Source organism: Salvelinus alpinus, chromosome 9 (assembly GCF_045679555.1).
Source record: "Salvelinus alpinus chromosome 9, SLU_Salpinus.1, whole genome shotgun sequence".
NCBI lineage: Eukaryota > Metazoa > Chordata > Actinopteri > Salmoniformes > Salmonidae > Salvelinus > Salvelinus alpinus.
Genome location: NC_092094.1, coordinates 21299078 through 21321924, shown reverse-complemented (window position 1 = coordinate 21321924; position 22847 = coordinate 21299078). Strand labels below are relative to the sequence as shown.

Sequence of the window (22847 nt, the reverse complement as noted above, 5' to 3'; positions counted from 1 at the left end):
GTCTGAAGAGCAGTGAAACGGCCTACACGTGAGTCACTGTATTTGTATACATGTAATAGTTGCTAATTGTAAAAAAAAAAGAAGTTTTCTATTTCGCGGATTTCACTTATCGCGGGTCATTTTCGGAACGTAACCCCCGCGATAAACGAGGGATTACTGTACAGTAAAAACTGTAGAGAAGCATTTTTGTCCTAGACTTGGTACCGCTTGCCACGCGGTAGTAGAGAGAACATTCTATGATTGGGGTGGATGGGTTAGAGGTACTGGATGGCAGGCAGCTTAGCCCCAGTGATGTACTGGGCCGTACGCACTACCCTCTGTAGTGCCTTGCGGTCAGAGGCCGAGCAGTTGCCGTACCAGGCAGTGATGCAACCAGTCAGGATGCTCTTGATGTTGCAGCTGTAGAACCTTTTGAGGATCTGAGGACCCATTCCAAATATTTTTAGTTTCCTGAGGGGGAATAGGCGTGGTGGGACCATTCTAGTTTGTTTTAAAGTGGACAGCAAGGAACTTGAAGCTCTCAACCTGCTCCACTACAGCCCCGTCGATGAGAATATTGGCGTGCTCGGTCCTCCTTTTCCTGTAGTCCACAATCATCTCCTTTGTCTTGATTATGTTGAGGGATAGGTTGTTATTCTGGCACCACCCGGCCAGGTCTCTCTTGGCCACAGGGACTATGGTGGTCTGCTTGAAACATGTTGGTATTACAGACTCAATCAGGGACATGTTGAAAATGTCAGTGAAGTCACCTGCCAGTTGGTCAGCACAAGCCCGGAGCACATGTCCTGGTAATCCGTCTGGCCCCGCGGCCTTGTGAATGTTGACCTGTTTAAAGGTCTTACTCACGTCGGCTACGGAGAGTGTGATCACAAATTTGTCCGGAACAGCTGATGCTCTCATGCATGCCACAGTGTTGCTTGCCTCGAAGCGAGCATAGAACTTATTTAGCTCGTCTGGTAGACTCGTGTTACTGGGCAGCTCGCGGCTGTGCTTCCCTTTGTAGTCTGTAATAGTTTGCAAGCCACATAAGAGCAGCGTCGGAGCCGGTATAGTACGATTCAATCTTAGCCATGTATTGGTGCTTTGCCTGTTTGATGGTGCATCGGAGGGCATAGCAGGATTTCTTATAAGCTTCCGGGTTAGAGTCCCGCACCTTGAAAGAGGCAGCTCTACCCATTAGCTCAGTGCGAATGTTGCCTGTAATCCATGGCTTCTGGTTGGGGTATGTACGTACAGTCACTGTGGGTACGACGTCCTCGATGCACTTATTGATAAAGCCAGTGACTGATGTGGTGTTCTCCTCAATGCCATCGGAAGAATCGCGGAACATGTTCCAGTCTGTGCTTGCAAAACAGTCCTGTAGTTTAGCATCTGCTTCTTCTGACCACTTTTTTATAGACCGAGTCACTGGTGCTTCCTGCTTGAATTTTTGCTTGTAAGCAGTATTCAGGAGGATAGAATTGTGGTCATATTTACCAAATGGAAGGTGAGGGAGAGCTTTGTAGGCGTCTCTGTGTGTGGAGTACAGTTGATCTAGATTTTCTTCCCCTCTGGTTGCGCATTTAACATGTTGATAGAAATTAGGTAAAACTGATTTAAGTTTCCCTGCATTAAAATCTAGGAGCGCCGCCTCTGGGTGAGCAGTTTCCTGTTAGCTTATTTCCTTATACAGCTGACTGAGTGCAGTCTTAGTGCCAGCATCCGTCTGTGGTGGTAAATAAACAGCCACAAAAGTACTCTACTTCAGGCGAGCAAAGTCTAGAGACTTCCTTAGATTTCGTGCACCAGCTGATGTTTACAAACAGGCACAGACCACCACCCCTCGTCTTACCAGAGTGTGCTGTTCTATCTTGCCGGTGCAGCGTATATTCCGCTAGCTGAATATCCATGTCATCATTCAGACACAATCCCGTGAAACATAAGATATTACAGTTTCTGATGTCCCGTTGGTAGGATATTCGTGATCGTACCTCATCTAATTTGTTGTCCAGTGATTGCACGTTGGCGAGTAATATTGACGGTAACGGCAGTTTTCCCACTCGCCTCCTGCGGATCCTTACGAGGCACCCCGCTCTGTGTCCTCTGTACCTGCGTCTCTTTCTCTTGCCAATGACGGGGATGTTGGCCTTGTCGGGTGTTCGAAGTAAATCCTGTGTGTCCTGTTTGTTGAAGAAAAAATATTTGTCTAATCCGAGGTGAGTGATCGTTGTCCTGACATCCAGAAGCTCTTTTTTCCCCGTAAGATACGGTGGCAGAAACGTTATGTACAAATAAGTTACAAATAACGCGAAAAAAAACACATTATAGCACAATTGGTTAGGCGCCCGTAATACTGCTGCCATTTCTTCCGGCGCCATTTTACCATTCTCTATGTCATCCATTCAACATCCTGGGGGTTGATGGAAGAAAATCTCCGCAATTTTTCAATCACCTGCAAAGTGTGATATGTTCTTCATTATGCAACAAGAGCGGTCTTCATTATGGAGGTATGTAGCCGCGTGGCAGTGGGGGTATAGCTGGGGGTGTAACCCTGACGCATGCCCATATCTGTATATGTCTGCCATTCTTCTCTGTCACACCATCCATTGTACCACACCATCAATCAACATCATCCATTGTGCCGTGCAGAAAAGCAATGAACCGCAACAAAAACTGAACGGTCTGCAATCCCCAATCCATGAATATTAACCCTGATAAAACAAAGGCTTCACACATATAGAATCAGACAGACACAAGCCTGCACCCTTATGACCCATTCCCTCATACACACACACACACACACACACACACACACACACACACACACACACACACACACACACACACACACACACACACACACACACACACACACACACACACACACACACACACACACACACACACACACACACACACACACACACATTATCAACACTTTTGGTCCAAGAACCCCATCTCCTTCAGTTATTGATAAGGAAAAGTGTATGATTGTTTGTAACCTTTTGTTAATAGTTATTTGTATTGAAAGAGGGCTCATCAACCCAATCTAATGTAACACAAACTATCCATCAAGCATTACACAATCCCACCACAGACAAACTAGATAATGGGGTAATTATGTGAGACATTAGCACATTGGCTACAGCTCATATTAGCCTTGTCTCCACATACATAGAGAGCTGAAGCACACAGACTCAGATGAAAATCTATTAAACTCTCTTTATAATAATATTTGTCCCTTTCAATGTATCCACATCCACCTCTCACTGAACAATCTCCCCTAGCACATGGTTAATCTCCATTACATTAGTACCATCAGTCTTTGGGTTGTGTTAACCAGAGGCCCAACTGCAGCAATGATGACTACTGGATCCCTCTTATTGGACAGAGCATGCTTCTCCCCATCTCATCATGGTCTCCAACTACAGTCATCAGCTATGTTGAAAGACTGTTAAAGCTGCAGTCTTTGAAACTTTGTTTTTAAATCATCACTGTATGTCACTGTGTTTGTTTATTTAATGAAAATAACTCAAAAATGTATTTTGAGCCTCCTTTGGCCCTTGAAATGCTCAGTCTGATCACGTGGGTGTCAGGATTTTGTTTTGAAGATATTTACATACACAGTTTTGATGGGCTGATAGGATGGTCTAGAGCCCACCCCCTTACCTAGATGAACAGTCATTGGTGTATTATAATCAGATCACATTGTGACGTCATGATGTGGGCCAAAAGTTCCATCCCACCTGAATAGGCTTTCAAACAGCTCTTGCACAAAAGGGGGATTATCATAATTTTCACAATTTCAGAGTGTTATTTCGACCTCATAGAGTGGAAATGTCATACAAAAATCACCTTTTTAACTGCACTGCTGCTTTAAGACTGTTAATTAAACACACAAATCACTGCTCTGTACCAATGCACTGTCTGCCATCCTTCTATTATAGAGAGTCACACAGCTGCTGTACGAATGCACAATCCAGGGGCTACTCAGTGTTGCTCCAATGAGCTTCCACAAGCAAAGCCGCAGACCAAAATTAACCAAGGAGAAGCCAGTGACGAGTGGAAGGAGAGTGGGATTTCTTTATGATAAAGGTTGACAAAGGAAAGCAGGCAAGGTGATTTGAGAGGTGCGTCATGCTGTTCTATTAGATCTGGAGTGTGAGCAGGTGTATTGTACGGAGATGGAGAGTCACACTGTCATGGAGTCATGCTGCCGCCAAACAAAAGGCACATGTGACTGGCACCTCCATTCCATTTCCAGTAATTGTGAGTCACATGGACCCCTCCCTCCCTTACACACACACACACACACACGGCGCGTGCATGCCCGCACACAGTGTTTCTCTCTCCCCCTATGCCACTTCTGCTTCACCCAATCCACGCACCAGAAAAACAATAACAACAAATCTTTTTACAGCCTACCTCAAGGATGGGAAAAGATTATCTCACGAAGTTGCCACAACGTAAAGGTGACTAAATGAGCTTTGCTGGCCCATTAAAAGGGGTGGCTACTTGAGTGCAACAGGAAGACAGGGCTATAGTGGAAAAAGAAACACGTCCTCTCTGATGTCAGTTTAGTCATAAAGACTGACTACATTCTTAGGAAGAAATGTGCTATCTAGAACCTTAAAGGCTGTCCCCATAGGAGAACCCTTTCAAGAACCATTTTTGGTTGCAGGTAGAACCCTTTGGGTTCCTTTCTACAGAGGGTTCTACATGGAAACCAAATAGGTTCTACCTGGAAACAAAAAGGGTTCTACCTGGAATTTAAAAAAAATTATCCTATGGGGACAGCCTTAATGTGTAGCGTTTCTAAGAGTGTAGCGTTGCTAAGAGTGTAGCGTTTCTAAGAGTGTAGCGTTGCTAAGAGTGTAGCGTTTCTAAGAGTGTAGCGTTGCTAAGAGTGTAGCGTTGCTAAGAGTGTAGCGTTTCTAAGAGTGTAGCGTTGCTAAGAGTGTAGCGTTGCTAAGAGTGTAGCGTTGCTAAGAGTGTAGCGTTTCTAAGAGTGTAGCGTTGCTAAGAGTGTAGCGTTGCTAAGAGTGTAGCGTTTCTAAGAGTGTAGCGTTTCTAAGAGTGTAGCGTTGCTAAGAGTGTAGCGTTGCTAAGAGTGTAGCGTTTCTAAGAGTGTAGCGTTTCTAAGAGTGTAGCGTTGCTAAGAGTGTAGCGTTTCTAAGAGTGTAGCGTTGCTAAGAGTGTAGCGTTGCTAAGAGTGTAGCGTTGCTAAGAGTGTAGCGTTTCTAAGAGTGTAGCGTTGCTAAGAGTGTAGCGTTGCTAAGAGTGTAGCGTTGCTAAGAGTGTAGCTTTGTACTACAGAGTAGCATCTAGATATAGGCTACCATTACAGCATCTCCAATTAAATGTCTACCCAAATTTCCTAACTTGGGATAGACTTATTAGAAGGACAATTTCATTTTTTTGTGAAAATCTATTAATATGTTTCTAAAAACACATTTTTCTTTGGTGTACAGTCTTTCCGGAGGGTTCAAGTCAGTCTGTCAGGTCAGATATCATGAGGAGGAGGGCGAGAATGAGCTATTGTCCATATCATGTCAAGCCCAAGCCTACATTTTAATCGGACATTTGCTACCTGTACATAGAGTACTTTGCAGTGCCTTTGTGGACTTGGAAGGACCTACCCACCCACCCACCCAGTTCAGTGGGTGGGTAGGTTGGTATCTGTGATATTTTAGCAGCGGACCATATAGGATATTAATAACCATGTTAAAATAAAAATGACTGAGCGGGGCATGTATGTATGTATGTCTGTCTGTGAGGGAGGTGTGCAGTCAGTGATGGATGAGCTGTCCAAACAGCCTCAATTAAAAAATAAGCACTCCACAGGACTCGGCCAATGACAACGGAAGTCAAACTGCAGGATGTCGGAGCACCGTGGTGCAGCGTTGCCAAGTCAGCTGTCCTGGGTTTATATTAGAGAACGCACACCTGGGTTCAAATGTTATTTGAAATATTTCAGCTTTTGATTTTGTATGCCTGGAGTGCAAGATGGGTCGGGGATCACACTTTTGGGACTAATATATTAGTCCAATTGCACCAGGTAAGCTCAATCAAGCCCCGATAAAATATTTGAAAGGATTTTAAATAGTATTTGAACCCAGGTCTAATTAGGGACTGTGCTATGGCTCTGCCTGAAGAGGCTCCAGTCTGAGCTACTCAATAGGGTGGGTCGTTTTATAATGCCCAGTTCTGATACTTTAGCTGCAGCCCGCTCTCCGTTACTTCCTCTATTATTCAGTAGGGTTGGGTTCAGGGTTTATAAGGGGAGCTGTAAAGACTTGTACGTACGCACGCACGCACACACACACAAATACACATATTTGCATATGCACACTATTCCTAGAGCACTGGCAAGGCATGTAAGGAGTGGGATGAAACCTTTTGATCTGATCAATCTCTCATTGCATATTTCCAATGAGGGATATTATTGCACAAAAGGCATCTGCTTATTTCAATAAGCGGAGCCACTGTTATCCTGTCTGCTTATAGATTCAGCCTTAAGGAAACACGTTGGTTCATGCATGATGTCAGAGTCCAATACAGAGAACTGTACATGTGAACAGTGTGGCCAGGATATTGACAATTTGAAAGCCATTTATATCAAAAACAAACTAAAGGAGTATCTCCTTATACTAAACCTCCCTATATGAATTGATATAAGGGATGCTACCTATAAGTCTTACATTTGCAATATGGCTCTGTGTCTGAACATCCAATGATATCACAATCTTCATCATGACCTTTGAATCGGTGCTTATGGTAGAGCATCCAACAACAATGAGACACTTGGATATCACAGCCTTATTCAGAGTTAATTTGTTGTGAGATCATCGGCGGCTATGTCATGCTTTCCACTTGGACTGACTAGCCAGTGAATGGACCCTGGTTGGGTTACACACACTGTGTTCCTTGCAGAGTTCATTTCGCTACAGAGTTTAGCACACTTTCTCGAGGGGACACAGGGACAGGAAAACAATCGTCTCAAGTTACAGTGGAGGAGGGTGTGTGTATGTGGGGTTGTGTGTGTGTGTGTGAGACAAGAGAGCGAGAGAGAGAGAGAGACAGAGAGAGAGAGAGAGAGAAAGAGAGAGAGAGAAGGGGAGAGAGAGAGAGAAGGAGAGAGAGAGAGAGAGAGAGAGAGAGAGAGAGAGAGAGAGAGAGAGAGAGAGAGAGAGAGAGAGAGAGAGAGAGAGAGAGAGATGGGGTGAGGGGGGAGTTCAGTCACTGTGCCTATGTGCCAGGGTGCATTGTATTTCACACAATATTCACACTGAGCTAACAGCATAATGGGGAGACCCAATGTATAACACACAGATGGTGGAAATATCCGTGTTACCTAAGCTATAGAAACTTCTCTCTATCCCCAAACAGACAGATAATTTCCCCATCAAGCTTACATGAGTCAAACAAAAATGATAAAATAGATATTTTATTGTCACATACACCGGATAGAAAAGCAAAGCAATGGACAATTGAGTCAGAAAGGAAGTAAATAATATGACTGGACCTGCCCAAACCATGTGGGAAAAAGGTCTATTTGAAAAAAAAAATATTCATTTGGGCATTCTGTAGCATTCTGTAGCATTCTGGACAAGTTTGGGTAGTCCCTTCTTGTTTCAGTCTGTTTTCCACAATTTGGTGCCAAATGAATATAACCCTGTTAGCCAAGCAGCAGCCTGCTTTGTTTAACAAGACAGACAGGTCATTACTCCACTGGCCAGTAGGTGGCACTCTGTCCTGTGGTCTTCTAGCCAGACGGCTGAGCGTTCAGCTGCCATGAGAGAGAGGTGGAGTCTGGTCCCAGGGAGGGTTCAGCTGAGGTTCAGCTTGAGCAGTGTGAACTCGGATTGGGCAGACACTGCCTGGCCAAGACAAGCCCTAGATCTCCTGAGGGAGGAAGTGTTTGTGTATTGCTGTTGAAAACATCCCTGTATTAAAACTGCCAGCAGTGCCGCAACTGTGAATAAGCCATTTCTTGGATATAAAGATTATTAACAAGCCTTGACATTTTGAGCATGCAGAGTATGAGTATTTATGTGAAGTAAATGGAAAAGAATTCACAGCAAACAAGGCAGTGTTATGATTTCCCAGAGAACAACTTGTGCAGTTTAAATGAGTGCAAAGGTACTACTGAGACATGATTGACGCTTGACGTTTCAAGGACGCAACATCTCCTTTAAACTGTGAGTTTAAGTCTTTAATGTGGCTTAAGTCTTTATGGAGTCGTGCCAGAGACAAATTGACTTTGCCCCTCCTAAATATGTTCATTTCTAACCCCGGTGTCATGACGGCCCCTCATGCAGGCTAGTTTCATCCTCAGATACAGTATAAATCTCAATTTCGGAACTTACATAAAAAATCCTCTTTAATTTCTTCCAACTGAATGGCAGCTGCAGATTTGCCAAAAGACAGGAGTTGACTTGTTCTGTGGAACCGAGTGTTACTGTATGGTATGTGTTGTGTGTGTGTGTGTGTGTGTGTGTGTGTGTGTGTGTGTGTGTGTGTGTGTGTGTGTGTGTGTGTGTGTGTGTGTGTGTGTGTGTGTGTGTGTGTGTGTGTGTGTGTGTGTGTGTGTGTGTGTGTGTGTGTGTGTGTGTGTGTGTGTTTGTGTCTGTTGTGGGCATCTATAAAACCAACAGTTTCAACATGGTGTCTGATACTGCTATACTGTACATCTGAAGTGGAAACCTACAGTATGTAATGTATAACCAACAAGTTAAAAGAGTGTATCACCGGGATACGACAAACAGCAGGCTTTATGCTTGCTTTACAAAAAAATTTTTTTTTTACACAACAGTGCACAGTGACCAGTGTTCAGTCAGTCTCCGTGCTCTGCAAGGAGAAAGAGCATGCTGTCAGGCCCTCCTGCTCCTTTGTATGGCAGAGCATCAATCTCACACGGCTGACCTCAACGACTACTAATCCTAGCTAATGTGGGGCTAAAATGAAACGTGCTCCTTCTGCAAAGTGGTTTCCAGACTCTTCGTCAGATGTGATGAGGGTTGAGAGTAAGCACATTCTATTTTGACTGGTGCATGCTGATTAAGCACTCATCCTGAATTGAGGACTTTTTGTGTGTGTCATCTGAATACCATACAATTACAGTGATATGCCGGCTTCTGTGAACTAACTACTAAGCTAACATGGACTGTTTAGCTATTTGGTTTTGAATTTAAGGACCCCTGTAGTTATCCCAAATGTTTATATTTAAAAAAAAATTACAAATATGTTTGATACATATTTAACCCAATTTCCATACATCCATTCATTTTTTAAACCGGTACCGGTTTACCTTCAGACGAGTCCCATGACATTTGTGGGGGTTTGTAGAAAATGGAAAACACCATCGTGTTCGTGAGAGTCTGCCCTTTCCATAGTGGGATCATATTAGTGGAAATATAGCCCAACTAGACTGAAAAATACATACAGTACCAACAGACACATCTGTATACAATACATGCTACGTTTAGGATTTGTTCTATTGACCTAGACTAGAGGCAGAAGACATTGAGTTACCAGTACAGCAGAGCCAGGAAGATCATGAACAGGCCCAGGGTCATAGACACCCCACTGGGCACTGGTGTCTTGAGAATGTTCATAACCACCTCCATGATGCCGATCACCAACTCAGGCCAAAACTACCACCGGCCAAATAACTCCTATGGAGAGAAGAGAAGGTGTGTGTGAATAGGCCTATGGGGCTGCAATGAGAAGTCAAAGCATTTAAATAGTCAAGATTTAAAAGTTATACCTAGCTAGGTTATGTAAATTTGTGCATTTATTTTGAATGCTTAGGCGTGCTTTGTGTTTGTTCCCGCTTCTCGGAGCTCCATTCGTGCAGGTTCGCATTCTTTACAAGGTGCTTCCACCACGGACGTGTGCATGTACTGTCATTTAGTATTTTTGGTTTATTTGTTTAATGAGATATCACCTATTGTCAATGGTGGGTGTAGCTGGTGCATGGAAGTCAGGCGCAGGAGAGCAGAGATGAATGGACAAAGCACTTTACTTAGGCAATCATAACACAGAACACAACTGTGTCACAAAACAAATGCCCAAAGAACAAGTGAGGCAGCACAAAGTACAAAACCCAAGTACAAAGTACCGGCTGCCACAAAACCCGACGCAAACCAGCCGGAAGCGTGCCAACCTTGACAATAAACAATACCCCACACAGACATGGAGGGAACAGAGGGTTAAATACACATGTTAATTAGTAGGAGATGTAAACCAGGTGTGCAGGAAGACAAGACAAAACAAATGGAAAATGAAAGGTGGATCGGCGATGGCTAGAAGACCGGTGACGTCGACCGCCAAACGCCGCCCGAACAAGGAGAGGAACCGACTTCGGCGGAAGTCGTGACACCTATAGTAAAATGTTTGAGTATAAGGCGGATAAAAATATGATAAGTCTGCTTTTAGACCATTTCATGGCCTATGTGTTGGGTAAATTAGATTTAAACAGGGAATCAGTCATGTGCATCCCTGTTCATTGAATCTATGGTTTAGCCCAGGGGTAGCACTAGCTATTTCTACCTGGCTTTGCTAGTTTTTGTGTTCGACTGCGAGGAGCTCTGATAAGTAATATTTAGCCTATCCGTGTGTGGATACGTTGTATAACACCTAACTCTCGAAGTCCTCCTGACTTTAGAGTCTGGAACGGCACTTTGATGTTGTCGGCACAATGCATCGATAATGAAGGGGGCAGTGCTTTTTTACTGATTGGTTCTCCTCTGTGTCTTTCTCACTCAAACACCCACATGCACAGCCACACACAGCCACACATGCACGCCCCCTTCTATTACAACAGTTGGAATTTCAAATCCAAACAATGAAAGGTCTCAACCCCCGAGGGAAAAAAACATTTGAGAGAACCAATCAAACCCATTGCACAATTTATGAGCGAATATTACATTAACAAACTGCCTCCTTTCCAGACCAGTGTGGTCACAGCGCTCCCTGCCCACTGGGCACAGACATCAGTTCAACGTCTAGTTTTGATTTAAATCTGGTTATATTTGTTTAACAAAAAAATGTCACCATGTCATTGGATTTAGGTTAAAAGTTGAGTGAAAAAATATGACATTCCCTTATGTTGATGACTTTTTGCAAATCCAATCAGTTTTCCACATTGATTCAACGTCATCACATAGAATGTTTTGTTGTTGAAACCAGTTTTTGCCCAGTGAGTGAGCTGAGAGGCATGTGGGTCGCGTCAGCCAGGCAAAACCTATTTCCTTAGGTCAAATGCAGTTTTGATACAGTTCAATTCTTTCTTGAGAAGTTTTTGTTAATATTTTATTCGTTTTTAAAGTAATTTTGACATATGCCTTGCTGACATAAATCATCACTTATCCTAAACTGCTATCACTAGGCTATCCTTATTTTGTGAATAAAACAACTATTTTGCTGAACCTCCTGCCTACCTGCCTTCTGGCAGTTAACTTCTAAAAGTCTAAACCGTTGGGGTGGGATACTACTAAGCTAACATATGGAATTGTTTTAAGATGGTCATACCATGGATCATTTAGCTATTTGATGTAGAATTTTAGGAACCCTTGAGGTATCCCCAAAATAATATTTTAAAAAGTATTTGGCCTTTACACTACAGCCCATTGAAACACCTTGAATAACACATTCATAAACGGCAAAAAAAGACAGTCAAAAAATGTATCATTAGGAATAAGGTTTTGAATGGTCTGTCCTATATCTAGGAGATATAAGAAAGATGTCACACCCTGACTTTAGTTATATTTGCTTTCTTTATTATTTGGTTAGGTCAGGGTGTGACAAGGGTGGTTTGTTTAGTTTTTGTATTGTATATTTTTTTTGTGTTGTCTAGGGTTTTTGGTTATCTATGGGGATTTTGTATTGTCTAGGGGTATGTAGGTTTATGGTGGCATGAATGGGTTCCCAATCAGAGACAGCTGTTTATCGTTGTCTCTGATTGGGGAGCCTATTTAGGTTGCCATTTTCCATGTTGGTTTTGTGGGTAGTTGTCCATGTTTAGTTGCCTGGATGCACTACGTTGGCGTCACGTGTCGTTTGGATATTTATTGTTTTGTTGGCGACATCGTTAAATAAAGAAGTATGTAAGCTCAAAACCTTGCGCCTTGGTCCACTCCTATAAACGGCCGTGACAAAAGATCAGGAAATATTTTTTGGACACAAATTATTTAACCCCTTATTTTTGCTGGCACAAAACTACCTCCATACATCTCTAGTTTAAACTGAAAGATTATGGTGGGGACTTTTTATTACGTTACTTACTGTAGATTGACGCACATGTCACCACATAAGAAAAACACATATTCAGTGCTCTGGGCCTACTTCAACTCTCTCAATCTCTGCAGGTTTGTGGTTTCTGAGGTAACATTCACCTCTCCATCAATGATTTGTTTCAGCAGAAGCTTTGTCCAAACCTCCTGCTAGCTCTTCACCCTTCCCTTCCCCTGCTTAGAGAGAGCCCTGAGGCTGAGAGCCTCCTCTGTCCTGTCTGCCCTTTACTCTGGAACAATGTGTTACTGAATGATCAACCCTCTGAGAGGAACATACAGGCCAGATGATCAGACACTGAGTCACACTCAGTACAAGCACACTCAGTCACACTCAATGTGTGGTACAGACAGGACATTGGGCAACACAAAAATTACATTTTGAGAAAAAAGAACAGTACACTCTGGAAAAGCATGTACATGTCAATAGACAGAGACTAAGCACATAAAATGCCAGTGTTCTGTGTTTCTGAAATATATATGCTATGTTTTAGCATTGATTGCTTATCTGTGCCTATACTGTGTATTTGGTTATGCTTGAGCTGTGTATGGCTCATAACTCAAAACAGCTGATGAGTAGAAAAATCATTGTCAGATCAATCTAACTGTGTTTACAGATGAAATAGGGTGCTTCACAGTAACCCACTTTCTTTTCATAAGCAGGAACATCACCACCCTGCATACCAACAGAAACCACAAGGACATTTTCACACAAGTGTATTTCATATTATCTTGTATATTAATCCAGAAAAATACTGCATGGATTTTTCATAACAACCAAAAACATATATCTAAGAAATAGCTTTCTTAATGAACCATAAAATCAATAGTTATTTTTGGCTGTTAATCGAAGTTAGCTGGCCAACTCATTGGTCCTGCTTTGTAGTATACCCCTCAGGTCTACGAGAATGTCATAGAGTTAATTACATGATTCAAAACAGTCATCTAATCTGGTAGAAATGTATCTATACTGAACAAAAATATAAACGCAACATGCAACAATTTCAACAATTTTACGGAGTTACAGTTCGTATAAGGAAATTAGTCAATTTAAATAAATGAGGCCCTAATCTATGGATTTCACATGACTGGGCAGGGGCGCAGCCATGGGTGGGCTTGAGAAGAGCCAATCCCACCCACTGGGGAGCCACGCACAGCCAATCAGAATAAGTTTTTCCCCACAAAGGGCTTTATTACAGACAGCTGTCCGGGTGGTTGGTCTCAGACGATCCCGCAGGTGAAGAAGCCGGATGTGGAGGTCCTGGGCTGGCGTGGTTACATGTGATCTGCGGTTGTCTGGACGGTTGGACGTAGTTCCAAATTATCAAAAACAACGCTGGAGGCAGCTCATGGTAGAGATATTAACATTAAATTATCTGTCAATTGCTCTGGTGGACATTCCTGTAGTCAGCATTCCAATTGCACACTCCATTCCACACTCCATTCCAGCATTCCAATTGCACACTTGAGACATCTGTGGCATTCTGTTGTGTGACAGAACTGCACATTTTAGAGTGGCCTTTTATTGTCCCCAGCACAAAGTGCACCTGTGTAATGCTGTTTAATCAGCTTCTTGATATGACACACCTGTCATGTGGATGGATTATCTTGGCAAAGGAGAAATGCTCACTAACAGGGATGTAAACATGTCCACAAAATTTGAGAGAAATACGTTGTTTTTTTTGCGTATGGAACAATTCTGGGGTCTTTTATTTCAGCTCATGAAACATGTGACCAACACTTCACATGTTGCGTTTATATTTTTGTTCAGTATAAATGAAAATCTTCCTACCATAAACCAGAACATCAACAAAACACCAACAAAACGCCAGCATCCCGGAGTCGCCTCTTCACTGTTGACGTTGAGACTGGTGTTTTGCGGGTACTATTTAATGAAGCTGCCAGTTGAGGATTTATGAGGCGTCTGTTTCTCAAACTAGACACTAATGTGCTTGTCCTCTTGCTCAGTTGTGCACCGGGACCTCCCACTCCTCTTTCTATTCTGCTTAGAGACAGTTTGCTCTGATCTGTGAAGGGAGTAGTACACAGCGTTGTACAATATTTTCAGTTTCTTGGCAATTTCTCGCATGGAATAGCCTTCATTAGCCTTAGCCTTCAAAAATAGACTGACGAGTTTCAGAAGAAAGTTCTTTGTTTCTGGCCATTTTGAGCCTGTAATCGAACTCACAAATGCTGATGCTCCAGATACTCAACTAGTCTAAAGAAGGCTGGTTTTATTGCTTCTTTAATCAGCACAACAGTTTTCAGCTGTGCTAACATAACTGCAAAAGGGTTTTCTAATGATCAATTAGCCTTTTAAAATGATAAAGTTGGATTAGCTAACATAACATGCTATTGGAACACAGGAGTGATGGTTACTGATAATGCGCCTCTGTACGCCTTTGTAGATATTCCCCCCCAAAATCTGCCATTTCCAGCTACAATAGTCATTTACAACATTAACAATGTCTACACTGTATTTCTGATCAATTTGATGTTATTTTAATGGAAAAAATGTGCTTTTCTTTCACAAAGTGGGCCCAAAGTTTTGAACGGTAGTATACATTTAAATGTATCGACTGTGTACGCAGTGTGTCCGGATTCCCTTAACCTACGCTATATTCAAATGACAGTATGCATTCTACAAACGGTGGAATAGGCAACATATGACAATAACACAACAACAACTGATGGCAGTAGCTAACTACTGTAGCTAACTAGTCAGCTTACCTCTGTAGCTAGCCAGAATGCTAGCAAGCAACGCTAAAGGGATTGCAAACGGGTTAGCATAACTCTAGCCAAACAAAACATATTTGTTTATGAATATTAGCTAGCTGGCCAGCATTTAGGAGGCCCGCAAAGACGTTCTTCACATGCTAGGAACGTATTTCCTCCAACATTATAATGAAAAGTTGCCTCTCGGTCCCAAAACACACGTTTTCTGGAGACTTGTGGGAGGAGTGCTGATGACGTCGCCCATTGTATATGCTTTTGCCCATTGTATGTGCTGATTGCATCCAGACTAAAGAGAAATCCTCACACAATGCATCCCTGACCACTTCCTGAAGTCGTCAGACAGATCTGAACACAATCAAACCACAAAGCGACTTTGCATTCGGATAGCTTTGCATTCTGATAGCAGAAGTTGAATGTACTGTAAGTGTCAAGTGTAGATACGACCGCAAAAATTCAACAACATTTCAAAATACATTTTCTCAGGTTATTGGTTTTAGGACACATTGATAAGCTTAATCATAAAATAATAAACAGAGGAGTGTATGTTAATATTTTATATTTACAGTGCATGCAGTTGTAATCTACCTTGTATTTATACACTAGAGCATAGAGTATCATTACTGAGACAATTATACACAACATGCAGCACAGCGGAGGGAGATAACAGCAGGACAACAACACATTTAGGCTGATTCAGCACTGTATGGGCTATTTCATTATATTACATGGGGTGAGATGTTTTTCCACTGACACATAATAATGAGCGTGAAAACAGCCTCTCTCTCTGCATTACAGCTGGCTCCCCCACCTCTACCTCTCCCTCCTTTCCGTATCCCTTCTCTCCCTATCCTTACCCCAGACATGTAGCACAACAGATAGGCTGTGGCCCAAATGGCAACCTGTTCCCTATATAGTCCTCTACTTTAACCAGGGCCCATTTCCCAATGGGCCCTGGTCAAAAGTAGTGCATTATATAGGGAATAAATCAGGTGCCTTTTGGGAGTCATCCAGATAGTCAGCACAGATCTGCAGAGCACGTGTCTAACAAGGTCGCTTCTTAAATATGACTAATAAGATCTTTCAAACAATTACCCATTTGAACATGCTAGTCTTTTCATCTGCCTTTATATCTCTCTTAAAGAGCAATTCCGCCACTTTTCAACGTCATATTCATTATCTCCAGCACCAAATGTCTATGATCTGAGGTTGAAAAAAAAAAATGCATGTCTGTGACATCACAAGGTAGGATTAAAAGTAAGAAAAACAGTAATTTTCAAAACCTGCAACGAGTTTCTAGCCAGAGGAGGGTATTTTCTCACTCCCCATGTCACCGTAAATCTCATAGTGTTTGAAAATCACTGTTTTCAAAAAGTTTTAACTTTTGATGATGTCATTGGGTAGAACTTTTTAACTTTAGATATTTTTCTTCAAAATGTAGAAATGCACAGTTTTCACATATGTAGACACTGTTATTTCAACCGGATGAAAATCGGGTTGAAATGTGGTGGAGTTGCCTTTTAAAATCAATCAGCCTATATATTGAACATCAAAGTCCATGCTTCTTCTGTGACTGTGAGAAACATTTCTTATTCAGTAGATATTTAACACAATATGTTAACCTTGACATAGTTGAGGATCATGTAGGTCTGGGTCTATGTATTAATTCATGTCACTATAGAAATAAATCCAGAATATTCTGTACAAGCTCTGTGTTGATGCATTCTGCCATAATTTCCAAAAGAGTACAACATGCGTGTGAAATTAACTATTCTGACTAGACTTCTATAGGAATTGAGAATCCAGTTTGATCATGTACTTGCCTAGAAGCATTTCAGACATAAATTAAGGTAACCTCAATCAAAAAGTCCTTACTACTGTTATGGCTTATATAATTATGGATACTACAATTAATGAATAATATAATTATTTTGGAAAAATGGGACAATTACTGAATAAGATTATTACATTTCTGGGTCATTAACTTTGTACAGATAGCCTACAGTTTTTGTCTAATGAGGTATAGCTTAATACAACTGTATTATATTTTCTAGTCCAATTTGAAATAGTATTTTACCAGTTTTCTTTCATTCAACAATGATTTAATGTATGTTAAGGATTGTGTCCAGTCCAAGCAATGTTGTTGACAGAGAATGATAAATATTACTTAACAGCCTAATACCGACTAACACCAGTCGAGGAGTGATGGCTACACTGAATTGAGCTGCTGTCACATAACATAGCCTAATTCGACTGATCATGGGATTTGAGTTAAACAAATATGGGAATAGCTATCAAATAACCCATGCCAAAATGTATGACCGTTTAATATGCTTAAATTTACATTGTAAGACTGGTGTTTGATAATGCTACAATGTTGCATTATGTCGCTGAAGGTGGCACGTGATCACAACTGATACATTTTGACACATTTACGGCAGTCACTCGCAGCTTGCAGTAACTATAGAGTGAACACAATTACACAGAGTTAATATATATATTTACCTTTTAATTCTTACCTCGGTATTACTTGATTGTAGAGTATATATAGTTGGCCGACTTCTTGTTGTTGACACGGAAGAAATGAATACGTACTGTAGTTCTCTAGAAGGACTACATCTATGCGTGGGTTTTTCTCCCTGGTAGTTGAATATCTTTTGCTCAAGCAGAAGCAGCTGTTCCGATATACTCTGGCTAAAAACCTACATTTGGAAAATAAAATAGTGTAAAGGAAAACAATATGTTGTCAAATTGAAAGGCCTTCCTTTGCTGACAAATTGATCAACATAATAGGCCTATATAGATTAGGTCAATTTAATAAATCAGATTAGCCTATTGCGTATGCACTTGACTAGGCTATGTATAACAAGCACATTTACAGTCATGTATACAGTTTGTAGCGTAGTTAACTGTGGCCCCAAATTAGAAAAAGCTTTATTTTATATCATTAGGTTATGTGGGCCTATGGCTGACTTTATGGAGAACAAACTCTGTTCTAATTGTTTTTGTTTTATGTTTTAGGATTCCAGATGATGGATGCAATGGTATGCGTGACTCAGATCAGATTTGATCTGCTGCAGAAGTTGCTGTGTGGAGAGGATGATGAGAATGTCGAACGAGGTGCATGTAAAGTTGACAGTGCACTGACTTTAGAGTCCAGATTGGTAAGTCTTACAAACCAATTATGTTTTTGATTTTATTTCACTGGTACCACCGACCTATACAGCAACATGGCATAATTAATGTTTTCCAGTTATATCACACATATTACGTCATGTATTCATCTATCCATTCATCCACAATGTGTTTTAGACTCATGCATTCAAAATATCTATAATAGCCTGCTGAATGTATTATTTTAGTGATGGTTCTATAGACTATATATTGTTATTTTATTATCAACAGGGGAAGAGTGTGCGAAAAAACGAACGCCCCTTTTCTCTTTAAGAAAACATAAAATGTGCCGGGGTGTGACGGGAAAATAGTGCAGAAGGTGAATTTTAACGTTGCTGGTAAATGGCAGATTACTGTGTTAACCTGTAATCGGTTTCAACACTTGCAGAGAGGAAGAGGAAGAGAGAGGCCCAACTCGGCGGAAAATCTGTCTCCCTCCAGCAGGTTGCGTATTTTCGTTGTTTCGCACAACAAGCAAAAGATTGTTGTATGGAGATCAACGCGAGGGTGTCGAATTTGGTCACCCAAAAAATGAATGTCTTATTTTCTACCTGAGGTTTATTTGATCGAAAATAAGTTGCGTAATGCTTACATTTTTATGAGTGTACTGATATAAGTAGGACACGTGACATCCCGGTAACTTCGAGAAAAACACTTTATATCGGAGTTGTCTTGAGATGGCTATGCATGTTCATATTATGAGGCTAGGAGCGTTGCATCTCCCTCCATTGCATACAGGCGGTTGACGTCAACAACCCTAATCGAGTATTTAAAAAATTACAATAATAAGATGTATCCACCAATCCAAAGAAAGGATAGGTGGGATGAAGTCCACCATACCACGTTGTGGACAACGACTCCCATTGTTAGAGCGGAGAGACAGGTATCTTGTCAGTATACCCATAATCTTTGTCTCTAGTTAATTCTGTGAAAATCTAATGTCGTCATACTGTATGATGAGTGCATGACACAGGCACGACGAATGGCCCACAGAATCATTCAACACAATGTTAAATGCGCAGTTCTAAAACAAAACCCAGAGATACTTTGTTAATTTATTCAAACGAATTGAATGTGAGGTTGGACTGCTTATTCATGCGTAATAGTTCATGACATGTTACATTTGCATTTGTTCCTGTAGATATTTTGCTAATACTAGTGGTTCAATTGTTAGGTTATTACGCACCTGATATTATTTGTGTTAGACTGTTATTTTTAATATAAGGATGCCAAGCTGGAGAAGTGAATTATAGCTTATTTACAGCTTAATTAATCATTGCAATGAGCCTATATACCCTATTTTTTCATGTTGCTTAAATATATAACATGAATTAGACATGTAAGGTCTAAAAAATCATTTTGCACAGTAGGCAAGGATTTTTAATAACATTCGTAAAAAATTTATTATGTTATTATCTTTATTGGGAAACAGTATAGGCCTAACTACAGTAATTAAGGCTACTCCATCCACATGCATACATAACCTATAGCCGACTATTATATTAGATTAAATATATATGTATGCCTAAGGTTTTTCTCACAATATCAATTTACATTAAACATTTTAAATTAATGATTACAAAGGTACACGACACGCAACTGTTATTTAAACGAAACTAATGGGGCCCCGAAGAGATGCATCTTTTTTTTAACCTTGCTATGACTACGACCGATTCGATAGTCAATTGACTATACTACACCGAACTCGCTCCGCTCTTCTCATTGCAACTTTTGCACGGTCTCCACAGTCATGTTATACACTAGCTCAAGTCAACCTGCAATTTGGCTCAACATTTGAGCCAAAAACAATTCACAATCGGCGGGGTTGTGTTGCAGAAATCTTCCTCTATAATTTTCCCGTGGACTGAGCACGAATTTGGAACCCTGGATGGGATTTTAGACATGTTTTCTCACTAATAAACTGGGCTAGTAATGCAGGAGACAGAGACTCTGTCAGTGGCTCAAGATGGCAGATTTTTATTGAGTTCTGAACAGATATCTTGCTTTATTTTTTGCCATGAATAACAGAAGTCCTTGCACCGATGGCCCCTGTGTACGAAGGTAAGATATGTTTATATCTGAAGTTTGAGTTCAACCAGTCTTGTATACAATTATATTCGCGACTTAGGTTGTTTACAAGAGAGAGATAAGAGGCAAAACTGTCATGCACCCTATTGTTTCTTTGTATCACAAAATTATACAATGATTCATTTTCTGTTTAGTGTTTAGTTTTGCTCCGTATTGGTTTCTTTATGTGTCCGATTGTCATAATAGCTCTAGTTGCAAACATACAGTGTGAAATCTATGGTCGAATCATTATGTAGGCTACAGTCTGTATTCCTAGCCGTCATAATTATTGTTTCCCATGCGATATCTATCCCACGATTTGAATCAAGTCGGCTACAAATACATTTCAAAATCATCATTTGAAAGTTGTTGCATTTGATTACGAATAATCTTGCTGTTGAAATTAGACCATTACTCCATACAGAGGAGAAAGAAAGGGCGAGAAGGAAGAACATCGCAGTTCAGAAAATAGTCACGCAACTGGAAAGCTAATTTAGCCTCATTTGTCTAAATTTAAAACCTCAATTCTCAATTTGTGGTTAAATGTTTAGTGCTTATAACGTTTATTTTTTTGGTGCAAAGATTAATTAAATATTCAATCAAAGCAAAGACATGCTTATGTAGCCTACTGCTGTTGCTGCATTACGTCTGTGACTAATCCCATTGAGGGAATTGTGAAAAATGCTTTGCCCTAATGAAGACAAGAGTATTTTAAGAGTGCTACAGTATTCTTTTATTCTGTTCTGTTCTTTTACTATGTCTCACATGGTAAATAGCCTTATTTCTTGGAATAAGGCAGAGTAGATAGAGCCAGGTCTTATAGTCCAATTTTAATTCTGTATATAGTACCTCAATGTTGTGATGACTACCAGGACAAATGCTATTTGGTCATCTAATAATATCCATAATCTTTTCCTATTACCCATCCATGCTCTTTAGAAGTGCACTGCAGTTTTCTTGACATATATTCTTGTCATTAACCCGAAAAAAGGAAGCATTCATGTATTTTTCTGGTCAACCAACTCATGGAAATTGAATGGTGTAATGTGAAAATTGATGTTTTTATAATGGCCATTTGCGTGAGTATTATTTTACTATTAGTCCGTGCTCCCTCTACTGGTAAAACTTGGAACACAACCCTTTGTAACAAACCAGCAACTACATATACAATCACATTTAGTTTTGATTTTGATTTAGTTTTGATTTATCTTTATTTTTTTAAAGTGTGAATGTTATTGTAGGTCTAAGTTGTGCCCAAACAAATTGTGTAGGCCTAGTCATTTGGAAGCATTTCATTCCAATTTAGGCCTATATCCTAACGAATCATATAGCTGAAGCTTTAGTAAGAGAGGGACAACTGACAGATTATTAAGTAGGAAATTAAAACCAATTTAAGAGTACAGTATTAATATCTACATTTGTGAAACCTAAGCTACATGCATGGACATATCCTTTATGTCAATCCAGACAGATCGATTACATGCAGACTGGCTAGAGAGCTATGCATGTTCAACTCAACTGCCAAAGAGGCTTGCATTAACATGAAAATTAGAGTTTAAACAAGACTCCACTGTGCAAGGTAATTAGTTGAAATGGCGTTCCCTGGCTTGCCTTTCACCATGGCAAGAAAGGAGACAAATTAATTGCCTACCTTCTCTGTTCTTGCTTGCTATGTGGATCAGCAGCCAGGAGCAGCCATGGAAATGGCCACATTCACTTGTGGAAAACGGTGATAGGGACCATCCATGTGCAAAGAGACCATTATGATCATAACCAATGACCCCTGTCTCCCTCCCTAATCATTGTGTTTGTATCTTTAAATGCACTGTGCAACCCCCTAGCTTTTTTTCAAGATCAATTTAGTACCATTGATCTGTTCTCCATCTATACAGGCATTATGTGCTGATGTGTGTTTGAATGCTCTGTGGATCTCTGAGAGATGTATGGAGGGAGAGAGGGAGGGAGAGATGTAGGGACCACTCTCTGTCTTCTATGGGGTGAGTACCCTTATTGCTATATGTCAGAGGGCAGAAAAAGAGACATAGAGAAAGAGACAGAGAGAAACAGAACAAGTGAAAGAGACAGAAAGAGACAGAGAGAAAGAGACAGAGAGAAACAGAAAGAGTGAGAGAGACAGAGAGAAAGAGACAGAGATAAAGAGAACGAGACAGAGAGAAAGAGAAAGAGATAAAGAGAAAGAGACAGAGAGAAAGAGACAGAGAGAAACAGAAAGAGTGAAAGAGACAGAGAGAAAGAGACAGAGATAAAGAGAACTAGACAGAGAAAGAGACAGAGAGAAAGAGACAGAGAGAGCGAGAGACAGAGAGAGTGAGAGAGATCGAGAGACAGAGAGACAGAGAGAGAGAGACAGAGTGAGAGACAGTGAGAGACAGACAGAAAGAGACAGAGAAAGAGAGAGAGAGAGAGACAGAGAAAGAGACAGCCAGAGACAGAGAGAGAGAGAGACAGAGAAAGAAAGAGACATAGAGAAAGTGAGAGAGAGGCTGAGTCTGTCCACTCAGCTCTCACTCCTCTGCCCTCACACTCAGCTGTTGTTGGGAGCTGGCTGATTGATATCTTCCTCATAGGGCCGTGACCCCA

The 22847-nt window shown here is 41.0% G+C and overlaps 2 protein-coding genes across 11 annotated transcripts in view; one reads left to right on the top strand and one right to left on the bottom strand.

Moving 5' to 3' along the window:
- Nucleotides 1-17615, bottom strand: part of LOC139583968 (thromboxane-A synthase-like) — a 183148-nt gene extending 165533 nt beyond the window's left edge. Inside the window, exons 1-2 of one of the 2 annotated variants that reach the window (XM_071415447.1) lie at nucleotides 17525-17615; nucleotides 9514-9656 (exon numbers count right to left, since the gene is read on the bottom strand). In XM_071415447.1, coding sequence (XP_071271548.1) covers nucleotides 9514-9608 — 95 coding nt within the window. In that variant the 5' untranslated portion in view covers nucleotides 9609-9656; nucleotides 17525-17615. Of the gene's footprint in view, nucleotides 1-9513; nucleotides 9657-17510 lie in introns of both variants that reach the window. The other variant, XM_071415446.1, reaches the window with a different exon arrangement.
- A 1715-nt stretch (nucleotides 17616-19330) lies between these two features.
- The window catches only part of LOC139584488 (homeodomain-interacting protein kinase 2-like), a 117777-nt gene continuing 114260 nt past the window's right edge, over nucleotides 19331-22847 (top strand). For 4 of the 9 annotated variants that reach the window (XM_071416420.1, XM_071416424.1, XM_071416423.1 and 1 more), the window contains exon 1: nucleotides 19333-20240. In XM_071416420.1, the coding sequence (XP_071272521.1) occupies nucleotides 20222-20240 (19 nt within the window). In that variant the 5' untranslated portion in view covers nucleotides 19333-20221. Of the gene's footprint in view, nucleotides 20241-22847 lie in introns of all 9 variants that reach the window. The other 5 variants (XM_071416419.1, XM_071416421.1, XM_071416418.1 and 2 more) reach the window with 3 other exon arrangements.